At 32.3% G+C, this 12,543-nt stretch overlaps 6 protein-coding genes across 6 annotated transcripts; 2 read left to right on the top strand and 4 right to left on the bottom strand.

Annotated features, from left to right (window-relative positions):
* Positions 1-1,129: 1,129 nt before the first annotated feature.
* CYT1 (ubiquinol--cytochrome-c reductase catalytic subunit CYT1) lies at positions 1,130-2,410 on the bottom strand (the record flags this gene model as incomplete). Its single annotated transcript, XM_011276846.1, has 2 exons — positions 1,130-2,008; positions 2,372-2,410. The coding sequence occupies 2 exons, from the start codon at positions 2,408-2,410 to the stop codon at positions 1,130-1,132; spliced, it is 918 nt and encodes a 305-aa protein (XP_011275148.1).
* Positions 2,411-3,094: 684 nt separating this feature from the next.
* Positions 3,095-3,949, top strand: YNG1 (Yng1p; the record flags this gene model as incomplete). Its single annotated transcript, XM_011276845.1, has 1 exon — positions 3,095-3,949. One exon carries the CDS (start codon positions 3,095-3,097, stop codon positions 3,947-3,949), a length of 855 nt encoding a protein of 284 aa, XP_011275147.1.
* Positions 3,950-3,967: 18 nt separating this feature from the next.
* Positions 3,968-5,680, bottom strand: ALG8 (dolichyl-P-Glc:Glc1Man(9)GlcNAc(2)-PP-dolichol alpha-1,3-glucosyltransferase; the record flags this gene model as incomplete). Its single annotated transcript, XM_011276844.1, has 1 exon — positions 3,968-5,680. The coding sequence occupies one exon, from the start codon at positions 5,678-5,680 to the stop codon at positions 3,968-3,970; it is 1,713 nt and encodes a 570-aa protein (XP_011275146.1).
* Positions 5,681-5,960: 280 nt separating this feature from the next.
* BN7_2571 (sorting nexin 1) lies at positions 5,961-8,054 on the top strand (the record flags this gene model as incomplete). Its single annotated transcript, XM_011276843.1, has 1 exon — positions 5,961-8,054. One exon carries the CDS (start codon positions 5,961-5,963, stop codon positions 8,052-8,054), a length of 2,094 nt encoding a protein of 697 aa, XP_011275145.1.
* Positions 8,055-8,146: 92 nt separating this feature from the next.
* On the bottom strand, positions 8,147-10,510 carry TRZ1 (tRNase Z; the record flags this gene model as incomplete). Its single annotated transcript, XM_011276842.1, has 1 exon — positions 8,147-10,510. The coding sequence occupies one exon, from the start codon at positions 10,508-10,510 to the stop codon at positions 8,147-8,149; it is 2,364 nt and encodes a 787-aa protein (XP_011275144.1).
* Positions 10,511-11,020: 510 nt separating this feature from the next.
* On the bottom strand, positions 11,021-12,442 carry GYP1 (GTPase-activating protein GYP1; the record flags this gene model as incomplete). Its single annotated transcript, XM_011276841.1, has 1 exon — positions 11,021-12,442. One exon carries the CDS (start codon positions 12,440-12,442, stop codon positions 11,021-11,023), a length of 1,422 nt encoding a protein of 473 aa, XP_011275143.1.
* Between the last annotated feature and the right edge of the window lie 101 nt (positions 12,443-12,543).

Genomic DNA, 12,543 nt, shown 5'->3' with positions numbered 1-12,543 from the left:
AATACAAGTGGTTTACTTTTAAAAAAAAAAAAAAAAAAAAAATTGTTGCCAGAACCAAGGTCTATAGCGATAATAGTATAGTACTACGTATATATGTATATTCACACAGTACAATATATGCATGAGTTGAAAACTTCTAGCTAACTTGGGGATTAAATATAAATCGCTTGAAGAGGCTTATAATTATACTGACTAATTTTAAATTATTTTGCATGAGGGACATGTGTATAATTTTATGTCGACGTACACATCGCAGCTCAATGGCTAGAAATAACAAGAAAGACAAAAGTTCGGATGAAGCAGTTTCATTTAATTCATGGTAATTTGATCAGCTACAGATGACAGACGATTTGATTTCTAATATTTTTCTTTTAATATACTATATATGAACAAAATGCAACTAGATTTGAGAGAATATATATCCTTTTTTCTTTCTTTATATAAACAATTGTAATTGAAAAAAACATTATATGATCCTCCTTTATAATTTAAAAATTCGTAATAAGATTTGTATGTAATTGAATGATAAAAAAATTTCTTTTTGGAATTTAATATAAAAATAAATAGGATGTTCTTGTTAATCATGATTTTAATTTTTTTTTCCCTTCAGACTTTAAAGATATATATAGATCCAATCAAATTTATATGTAGACCATTATTTTGTATTATTTTATATTGTAAAAAACATATTTTCCCTCTCCAATTTTTAATCTATAGTATTATGATTTCTTTTCAACTATTGGTAATATATATGAAGACATGGTTAAAAATTATTATAATGATTATTTGGTATAAGTTGAAAAAAATTGGATTGGAAACATTTAAAATTAATAATAAATAGTAATTGTTGATAAAAAAAATGTTGTTGTATCAATATGATTTTATAATATAAATGGAAAATTAATTGAACTAATATAGAATTTGATTGAATTTAAAATTTTTTGAGTTTTTTTAAGGTTTTTTTTTTGTGATTTATTTGAATGTTTATGTTTAAAATGGTTTTTTATGAATATAATTATAATTTAAGATATGCTATTTGAGTATGAAGATTTTTAATCCTTCAAGATTCAATCTAAAAGAAAGATTAAAAATCTAGAATTATAAATTGTTAAATTCATTAAAATTCATTTTAATTTTTTGGTGGGGTGAATCTGATTTTTCTTGTTTTGATTGGAGCCCATTTGAATTTTTTAACATAAACTGAAATCAAATATAAAGCAGATAAAACAATGACAGCTTTCAAACCTAATCTTTTACGTTCATCATGTTCTGGTTCAGCAGCCCAGTTTAAGAAAGTGGTAACATCTTTAGCCATTTGTGAAGTAGTAGCTGGGGTACCATCTTCAAATTCAACTAAATCATCAAATAAAACTCTACCCATAGCAATTGAACCACCTGGGAAATAAGGATTATAGTTTGAACCTGGTGGTAAAACAACACCTGCTGGTGGTTCATCTGGATAACCAGTTAATAAAGCAAAGATATAATCACAAGCACCATGTCTAGCTTTAACAATTAATGATAAATCTGGTGGAAGAGCACCTTGGTTAGCAGCTCTGGCGGCTTGTTCATTAGCATATGGACCTGGAATATAATCAGCTAATTTACCTGGTCTCTTTCTTGGGTTACCTTGATCATCTGGTTCATCATCATATTCGAATTCTTCAGCCATAGCTCTAACTTCAGCGTTTGAGTGAGAGACACCAACTAAAGTTCTCCATGCAACTCTTTCTAAAGAATGACAAGCAGCACAAACTTCACGGTAAACTTGGTAACCTCTTCTGATTGAAGCATGATCAAAAGTATCAATCATACCATTGTGAGACCAACCGTAAGCTGGTGGATGTAAACCATGTTCAGCAGCGGTCATGGCATCAGCGGTGACTGAATCTTCATATAATAAATAAGAGGCAGTTAAACCAGAAGCAGCAACACCACCAGCAATAACTTTTTTGGTGAGACTGTTTGGTTCAACAGCAGCTTTTTTAGCTGAGGTTGAAAATTGTTTCTATAATAGATTGTTAGTAAAAACTCAAATTGTGAGGTTTGATCATTGAATGGTGAAATGTTCCCGAGTATAGTCTTTTTCCTCTTTGTTGATCTATTATGTTATTGGTATCGCACATAGTAAATATATCACAAAACGTAAAATTTGAAACTTTGAAAAGAGTGATTGCAATTCTGATTACACCATTGGAAAATTCAGATCTCAATTAATGGGATAGTAAGTTTATTCAGTGAAATTCCATGGGACATTGTTGTGTAAATGCTGATTGATATTATTGCGGTTGATGCGATTTCTTTTTCCTTAACCAAATACTCGAGAAACATATAACCAAAATGGATCATTATCTGTGTGTGGGAGACATACGATGTTATTTCTGACAGTGGATCTGATAGAAGAAAACATCCTTATTGAATTTGAATGTATGAGCCTAAACTATTCAACGTTGTTGTTAGGATGAAGGTTGAGGAATTAAAATTCAAACGTGAAAGATTGTTGTTATTCGAGACTATATTTTTTTTTAGCTAGACAGATTGTTGATGATTTTTACCATGAAAAATTAAATTTTGTTTTATTGGATAAAAATTCGCAGAGTTTTTTTCTGGCCAACAGTGAAAAATATGCAAAATGGAACTGCAAAACGTTAAGAAAACAGAGGGTTTTCAGTGATTTACAAAGGGAGGTATCTATATTATAAGTTGAAACATAGCTAATATAAATCTATGAATTTGTACTTATTCAATGATACCAATATTAAGCATATAGTCTATTTGTTCACTAGTAGCTGAATCAGCTCTTTGCTATTGGTGCAGCATATTCCGTAACAGACGGTGTGTTTCAGTTATGCGATGATGATTGAAAATTAGCATTTGCGTGTCGTTGATTGGCTATCATAAATCTCCTTAACAATTTTGAGCATACGCCCATTCGAAACCTGAGTGATGTATTTTGAAATTACCTTTCCACTTATGTAATCAGATTTTATTCATCGCGGTAAATTTATTTTTATATGGTGGCTAAATTTCTACGCGTTTGGTAAACAATAACAAAGTCAGAAGTCTCAGTAGGAAAGAACAGTGAACAAACAGAATGTCAGACTTTGATGTCAGATCATCATTCATATCAGTGGTAGACCACTTACCTTCAGATATTATCAGAAAACTATGGCTCATCCAAACGTTAAACATTAGTTATGAGACAACAAAGGATGAATTATCTATGCTTTTAGGACAAATTCAAAAACCATCCATACCCAGAGAGACATATCTATCGAAGGTTTTTCAAATCAACAAAGTTGCCGCTAAACTACGATCCATTCGACTGGAATCTTTGGAAGAAGCTAAATCAATCAATTCCACCATCAAAATTACCAAATTGAGTTTACAAAATCAATATAGTCAATTAGAACATGATCAAAAAAATTTTAAACATGAATTAGGTATGAATGGTAAGACTCGTCAAAAAGTTGAACGATCAAATATTAAAAGAACTTCAAATAGATTATCTTCAACCAAACAACCAAAAATTACTCTTAAATTGAATTTGAATCCAAAACCAAATTCTAATCAAGATGATTCCCCACAAAAGAGAAGAAGAGGTAGACCTTTCAAAATTATTCAACCCACTACACCTGAAAGAACACCAGAACCAACAACCACTATTAGTAAATCTAAGAAACGCAAGCGTGGTGTACCATCAAAACTTCAAAAGGAACAACAACTTGAACAAGAAGAACTACAAGAGGAAGGAAATAGTGACGAAGATGATGACGATGCATTATATTGTATTTGTCGAAGATCAAGTTTTGGTGAAATGATTGCTTGTGACAATCCAAAATGTAAATATGAATGGTTTCATTATAATTGTGTTGGATTAACAAGAGCTCCAAGGGGTAAATGGAATTGTCCACCTTGTAAAAAAGCTAAATTAAAGATGAAAAAATGAGTATTGATCTTTACTTGATTATTCTTCCCAAATTGAGTCTTCAAAGAAGTACAACCAACTTAATCCAAACCAACTTGAAATAACACCAATACCACAATAAACACTATATATCATTAATCCAACAAATTCGAATTTTGATAGTATTGGGATTTGTGATTTGAATTGATCAATAAAAAATACCATTAATACCATGGGTATTAAACTTGATAAATAGACTAATGAAATTCTATCAAATAAGAAAATTCTATTTTGTGATGTTTTCTGTTTAGATACTTCCATAAATGATAATGAATAAATAATGAACCAAATTAATGTATAAAATTGTTTGATTAAATTTTGATTTGGTAATAATGGGAATAAACTAACATATCCTGAACCTGCTATAATTAAAAATGAGTTTAATAATCTTCTTTCATTAATCAAAAATGTGAAAGGTATAATTATTAACATTATCGCCTTTTCATGAACATGCCATCCAAATAAAAATGATGCATATGCATTTAATGTCAAAGCTCCAACAAATCTCTTGAAATTTGGTTGTAATAATAATGGTAAAAGTGATAAAATATCATAGAATAATGTTAACAAGAAGGTAACTTTTGGTGTTATATTTGGTAAAATAATGAATGAAACATCTTGAACTAAACCTTTTGTACCTGTATTACCTGCAGCTAAGATCTTTTCATTGATGATATCAATTGATGGAATTCCAATTGTTTTAGTTAAAATATTGTTAAAATATGGTCTTTTAGAAATGACAATCAAAACTTTATCTAAGAATGAATAAATTGCCCAAACATTTGGAGCCCAATAGGCATGTGTTAAACCTCTTGAAAATGGGAATAATCTTTCAAATAGTTGAGGTAAAACTTGATAATAAGCAAATGGTGCAAATGCTAAAGTGAATATAATGATAACAATTGAACCTAATTTGATCAATTTATCCCATTTGATGAATTTTATAATTGATTTTTGACTAACATCTAAAACAACGTTTCTTAACAAATATACAAATACAGCAGGTGCCACATATAAGAAAATATGCTTGAAACATAATAAACTTGCAAACAATGCACCTAATAAGTAATATTTTTCATGTCTAGCAGCAACAATAACACCAACTAATAAACCAAACATCATCCCATTATATTGGAAATGAATATGATCAACAATCAATAAACCAGGCGATAAGACCAATGAGCTTGCAATTATAAAGCTTGAAATTTTATCATCACTTATATTTATAAAAGTTTGTAAGATTGCAAATAATAAAATTTCTGATACTATAACTGTACTTCTTTGGAAAACAACTGTTGGCCAACCATATACACCTTTTGGAACGATGTCTAAGCATCCATCTTGTTGAACAATTGATGGCACAAATTGTGATAAGAACCATTCAAAATAGGCAAAGAATGGTGGATAATCTAATGTCCATTGACTTGTTTTCTCTAAATACCATTCACGTATTGGTAATTTATTTGTTATTGCCAGCCAGTTTCTATGAACATCGAAATCTGTTGAATGATAAGTATCAAATAATAAGACCTTTAGAATTGTAGCAGCTACCCATATGTTCCATAATGAAAAATTTCTTTTGTATTTTGATGATTTCTTATCAAATTCTGAATCATCATTTAATTTGTTTTGATTCAATGGGTCCAATTGAGATGATGAATCGATTTGTGACTTTTGTGACCCTTTTGATTTCCTGTTCTTCAATTGCGACATTGTATCCACCACAACAAGTAAGCAGAGATTAATCAGCAGGAAACTTAGCCTTAACCTTAGCCTAAAGAGTGTATTAAACAGTTATTTGATGTTTTGGTGCTGAATATAATTCAAAGACATTATGGGAAGCTAGCGGTTAGTCCACTACAAAGCCAGCGCACCCATTCGCGAATTTTGTTGAGCGTTTTATCACGATCCTTAAATTTGAATAACAACATTCTGGAGATTTATCATTGATAACTTTGGTAATCCAATCATAGAAAAAAATCAATTGACAAAGATGGCTGAAGATGGTCTAGAGAGCTCACACTGGGATGATGTTCTATCGTCAAATCCCTCAAGGTTCAGTGAGAATATAAGCTCAAATATAGCTAATGAATTATCAGCTACACTATCGCAACAAAATCTACATGATCATGAAAATGAAGAAGACGAAGATGATGACAACGAGCAGGATGAAGATGATAATGCTGCTGTGGAAGACACAGGTAAATGGGATGATAGATCAGAGTCAAACAAGCAAACAAATAATAATGAAACCAGAGTGGAAACCCCTGATGAAGATCTTGTTAGTGGGAGTTCAAACCCTAAAGAATCTAAAGATAAAACTGGATTGATATCTTCCTTGACTGCTGATAGTGGTAAAAGTTTCATAAGTGAGTCTGTCAAATCTCCAAAGAAGGATGGTACATTGTTTACGGATAAAAATAAAGGGACACTAGATTTTGGTGATGATGATAAAGATGAAACAGAACAATCAACAGCTCATTTGACATCACCAACAAAATTAGCAAGTCGTCGAAAGAACGTTTATAAAACACCAAGATTTCGTCGTAATGGCAGTAAGACTTCAACACTAAAGAAAGAGGTCGAATCATCACCATTAGATACTACTGAAAATTCAGATGTTTTGGGTCCTTTAGGAATCACCGATGACACCGAATCTCAAAATCAAGACACAGAATCACCAGCTGATAAACTGTTAAGAGCATCAGAAGCACCAATTTTTGAAATAAACAGAACACCGTTGTCACCTTTGAAAAGTAATAGATCAGAATCACAACCAAGCTTGAGTGGTGTATCATCATCATCAATTAGAGAATCATCTACTGCCAATTCAGAAGCACAATCTTCATTAGATCCACAACAACAATTGGAACAAGCTAAAATACAACAAAAAAAACAAGAAGCTGAACAATCCAATATAAATCTAGAAATAGTCGTTGGTGATCCTATTAAAGTGGGTGATTTAACATCTGCACACACAGCTTATAGTGTTCGTACAAATACAGATTCAGAACTTTTGAGAACACCACAGACTGTTGTTTCAAGAAGATATAGAGATTTTAGATGGCTATATCGTCAATTACAAACAACTCATCCGGGTAGAATTGTTCCACCACCACCTGAAAAGCAAGCTGTGGGAAGATTTAATGATGATTTCATAGAAGCTAGAAGGTTTGCATTAGAAAGGATGCTTGTTAAAATTTCCAAAAATCCTAATCTACAAACAGATCCAGATTTTATAATGTTTTTACAAAGTGATAGATTTTCATCCGAAGCTAGAGAACGCGAAAGAGCCGCTACAGCGTCATCAACTTTCACTGCACATGAAGAAGTTGATGCAAGTTTGAACTCTAGTGGTAGTGGTGGTGGTTTCCTCAGTTCTATTGGTGGTGCATTCTCCTTTGCTCCAAAGATTTCAGAACCTGATGAATATTTCAAAGATAAGAAATCTTATATTGAAGCTTTAGATCAACAGTTAAGAGTATTTTTGAAAAATTTAGAGACTGTTGTTTTACAAAGACATGATTTATCTGCTGTCACAGAAGAATTCTCTTTAATTTTAGGAACCTTATCTGAATTAGAAGTTTCAAGGAGCTCATCGGATTTATTCCAAGAATTTTCAGTCACGCAATTAAGAATTAAAGAATCACTTGATAGATTGTCTTTACAAGATATGTTAACCTTAGGCTCAACACTTGATGAGTATATAAGAGTCGTGGGATCTATAAGAACAACTTTTAGTCAAAGAGATAGAGTCCTATTACAACTGGCTGGCTCTGAATCCGAATTGAAAAAGAAACAAGCATCATTTGATAAGACATTTAAGTTCAATAGAACCCATACTGAAAAAATAGATGTATTGAAAGTTGAATTGAATACATTAGAACATAAGCACAATACTATAAAAACCAAGTTCGATGAAATAAGTAATACAATCAAAGATGAATTAGCATCCTTTGAAATTGAAAAAATTCAAGACTTTAGGAATTCAATTGAAATTTTTTTGGAAAGTACAATTGAATCGCAAAAAGAAGCTGTTGAATTATGGGAAACTTTTTACGAAGTTAATTTAGCAAAAGCTGAGTAAATAGTTGAAGATCAAATATAGTAATGAAATTATGCTCTTTCGTACGTATTGTATATACATGTATTTACATGGATGTAGTCTAACTATATATTTTATTCAACTTCTTCACTCTCTTGTTCCTTTTCTGTACTGAATGCTTTATCCAAGTCTTTGAAAACTTTCTCTTGATCTTCAATCTCATGATACTTAACAATCATAGAATCAAAAGCATAGCAGAATTTAGCATCAACTGAGATATTTTCATCAATTTGTGGTAATTTAGGGTATCTTTGACTGAAATGGGTCAAGATCAATTTTTTGGCTTTCATATGATTTGAGACTTCAATAGCCTCATTCATTGTACAATGTCTCTTTTTCTTTGCTTCTTGTACAAGCTCATTCTCTAGAGTTGCTTCATGAATCAAAAGATCACTTCCTTGACCTATGACAGTTGGAAACATATAAGTATTTGGTCTTGTATCACCAGAGTATGATACTTTGAATAGGTCATCTTCATCGTTTTTAGATTCATCAAGTTTTAAAGTAATCGAGCAACTATAAGCCCATTCACAATGATATGCACGACAAGTGGCAAAAGACTGAATACCGACGTCGTTGAACATCGTATCAATTTTGGTAGTATCTCTCGACAGTTGTAAGTTTTCTTGAATCTTGTAACTTCCACCTGGGACAAAATCTTCGAATGGAATTTGTGGAACTTCGTTTCTGCGCTTGCCTCTTAAGAACTGTTCACAACTTATATAGACAACACGATCACTTATATCATAGTCGTTTTCAAGCTTGAACCATTCTTTAATGAAATGATCATATTGCCATGGTGTCACAAGGTATAATTTCTCGTTTGAGCCTGTATTCATTTTAAACCATTTTTTGATGATAGAAACAATACCCAAATGGTGATCAGCATGTAAATGACTTAAATATATCAGCTTCAATTCTTTCATATATGACTCCAAATCATTACCCAAATATCTTTGTAGTGATCCGATCGTATTTTCACCAGCATCTAATAAAACTGATCTAAATTTTACACCTGATTCATCCTTGTATGGAATACGAACTAAATTTGATATGACATTACGGTATTTTGATGGTAAAGCACTTCCTGTACCGAATGTTATGGTTTCAACATTGTCCTTGAGTGACAATGTTGGATTGAAATCCTGCCCTGAGACATTTTTGAAGTTCAATACTTTTTCTTTTGTGGATGTGGTGTTCAAATTTAAAGCCTCAACATGTTCAGTATAAAGTTTTTGCCAGTAATCTTCACCATAATTATCAGTATCACTCTTTAAAGCTTTGATGGTATTAGCTTTATTCTCATGCTTAGACTCAACAGTGACTGTATGTCCAATATTCACGACATCTGTATTTTTGTAGTCTGGTAGCTGGTGTGTTGCAGCAGAGGATAAAGGTAAGTTATAATTATCCTTCATTAAAGCTTTCAATTTCAAGACAGCAATTGCAGATGATTCAAATACAACTGAATCTGGACAGTAAAGTGGGTGTGAAATAGAATGCTGACAATTTGGACCAAATGACTCAATAAACTTAGCGTATGTCTCGTCTGAAATATCAATATCTTTTCCAAGTAAATGATAGACATACCCAGTATTTTCAGGCCACCTGTTACTCAAAGCAGATTCTAAGTACTCCATTGAAGGAATATCTATTATTAAAATTGGTTGAAAATGTCTTGGTTCTGATAAAACTTGATCTGGTCTAATGACTGTCCCATTTTCTAATGTAATCTCCTTCCCTGAAGCTAGTTGTGCAAAAAGTTTACCCTTTGGGATTCCTAGCTCTTTGGCTTTATCTATTTGAAATTTCCCTCTTACTGGTTTGAATTGAATTGTGTAACAAGTTGAAACCTGATCAGCATTTATCTCTGGCAATCCAACGTGGACATGAGGATCGTTGGAGCTCGGGTCGCCTCTTTCTTCTTCTGGATCAGTTGGTCTTTGTGTATCTAGTGGAAACATATTTCTTATTATTGCCTTTAACTTTTCTTCTTGGTTGGTATCTGACATGTATGGCGATGCATTATGCTTTGATAAGTTAACAGGCTTAACAACCATGTATTCATTTTCATAAGATCCTTCGTCAGATAACACCGCTGGTCTCAAATCCATACCAAAACGAAAGACAAAGTATCTCCAAGTTGAAATCATATAATTCAAGATCCCATTACCGTTCAAAACCGAAATAGATTTTTTTCCTTGATCGCTTGTTGTTAAGATTAAACCAGGTAAACCACCTACTGTCTTCCAATTCAAATTACCTGTCAAAAATATACTTGAAAGCTTTGAAATTTTGAGTTTTTGCTGTGTTACACTTCTTTGAGCACCTTCAGGTATTGAGCCAAAAATGAACTTTTCACCTGATGGGGCAACCAAATGGATTGAAGTTCCAGCTGTGTCTGATGTTGGGTATGTATTGGTTATGAATGAATACATTGATACATGTGGTTGTTTGCTGGATAAAAACTCTTTGATTAAAATCTCTTCAGATCCGGTATTTATTTTTGCTTTGATCTTTAGTTCTCTCCTGTCGAATGCCTTGTGGGACTTGTGGCGTATGAATGACTTGTGTGCTGATAAAGAGAATCTAAAGAGCTTAGCGCTAGGTTCGAAAATCTGCAGAATGGTGATAATGATGAGCTTTGACTTGATCAAGAAACCTAAAGCTGAGGAAAATCGTTAATATGTTGAGTTCCCAATACTTTATACCTGATCCTGGTCTATTTGTGAAAGCTTTTTGAATTATTTTCTGTTTCAAAATTTGATATTGATGATATTCGGATCTATTGTTTATGAATTAATTTTTTTTCTTCGGCTAGTGATGAGCTGCCACTACCGTAGTGGCAGCAAGCAGTACATCATTTATACTTAAAAGTTACCAAACAAGTTATTTACATCAAGAATACAAATAATATTTTAAAAGTATTGGTCTAAATTGTAATATATTTATGCTCTCAAATGAGCAGATGCATTTTTATATAAACTTTGCCAAATGAAAGCCTCACTCAAAAGCAGTTCAATATCTTTCTCCGTCCATGTCTTTGTTGGTGGATTTTGTAAAAACATCATTATTTCTTGGAAATCCATAGCTTTTAGTTCATCACTCCATTTAACTAAGAATGCTGCACACACATAGATATGAAACTCACTAAATCCATTTGTTTCACTAAGGTAGGTGTCCCACATTCTAATGGTGTTTTTAACACTGATTTCTCTCATCAATAAACAATTCATCCATCTAAAGGAAAACTGTATGAACTCTATACTTTCATTTTCCAAATGTGTATATAGACTAGAGTCAATTCTATTGATCAGATCTTTCAAAGTATTAACTTGTCTTATAATACCAGGCTGGGCATGGATATAATTATCCTGTATACCGTCTAAGAGCTTTGTCAAACACCAAAAAGTATCAGCTTCGACGGCATCCAAAACTTGTTTAGGTAATACCTTTGGATCGAATGTTTCAATATCAATATCACTTTCAACATAAGAGCTTAAGAATGTTTGAAAAAACGGGGTTGCAAGATCATTAATACCCTGAACATAACCAGATGCCGGGTGTCTAACAGCCCAAAGGTAAAGAATTCTCTCCAATGATCGTTGAGTGCACTCATAATTATAAAGTTTTATGTGTGGATTTGTTCTCGGTATATCTATTTCTATCTGATGCCAAGTTGCAGGCTCTTTATTATCATTGAAAACTTGACTAATACCACCCAAGTATTCCTGCCTTTTTTTCGATAATTGTGTAACTCTTCTATCTGAGTTTGTTGGTAGATAACCGAGTAGTAATTGCCAACTTATAGGTCTAAGTTCTGAAGGTATACCATTCCATGCCATTTTTCTTAAACTGACTAAGTTAATATTTTGATCTTGTATAATAGCTTTGAATCTGTTGAATTTTGACACAATAGCATTCAATTCTTCAATTTCTTTGATGGATTTATCCTCTTGTGTTATATTTGGTCCATATAATGTATATAACGAATTGGCTGGATCTTTGATAATACCGTCCACATGCTTCTTAACACCTGATTCACTGCGCTTATGATTGGATTTTGATAAACTTGGATAATCAAATGAACGAGATGGTTTACTTTGCAAAAATTTTGGTTGTGATTCTGTTGATGATAGCCCTTGTCCAACATCTGCGTCCCAATCATCATCCAAATCTGTATACTGATCAGAATGTCTAGGTGTGGAGGATGGTGATTCTATCTTGAATGATGAATTTCTTCCTATAGGTTTAATTTTGGGTTTGGAAGATTTGATCGAATTGCTTGTTGATGGCAGATTTACAGATGATGATGATTTATCACTATTACCTAGCCCTAAATGAGAAAATGAAGCACCAACAACTTTCATGTCATCAGCCACGACTGATTTTTTGCTTTTACTTTCTTTGAAAGCTGATGATATTGACTTTAAAAATGATGATGATGAGTGCCCTGGATTTCCTCTACCAC

This window comes from Wickerhamomyces ciferrii, contig 00061, assembly GCF_000313485.1.
Source record: "Wickerhamomyces ciferrii WGS project CAIF00000000 data, strain NRRL Y-1031 F-60-10, contig 00061, whole genome shotgun sequence".
NCBI classification, from domain to species: Eukaryota; Fungi; Ascomycota; class Saccharomycetes; order Phaffomycetales; family Wickerhamomycetaceae; genus Hansenula; species Hansenula ciferrii.
Note: the sequence above shows the minus strand (reverse complement) of the source record. Positions and strands in the feature narration are given on the sequence as shown.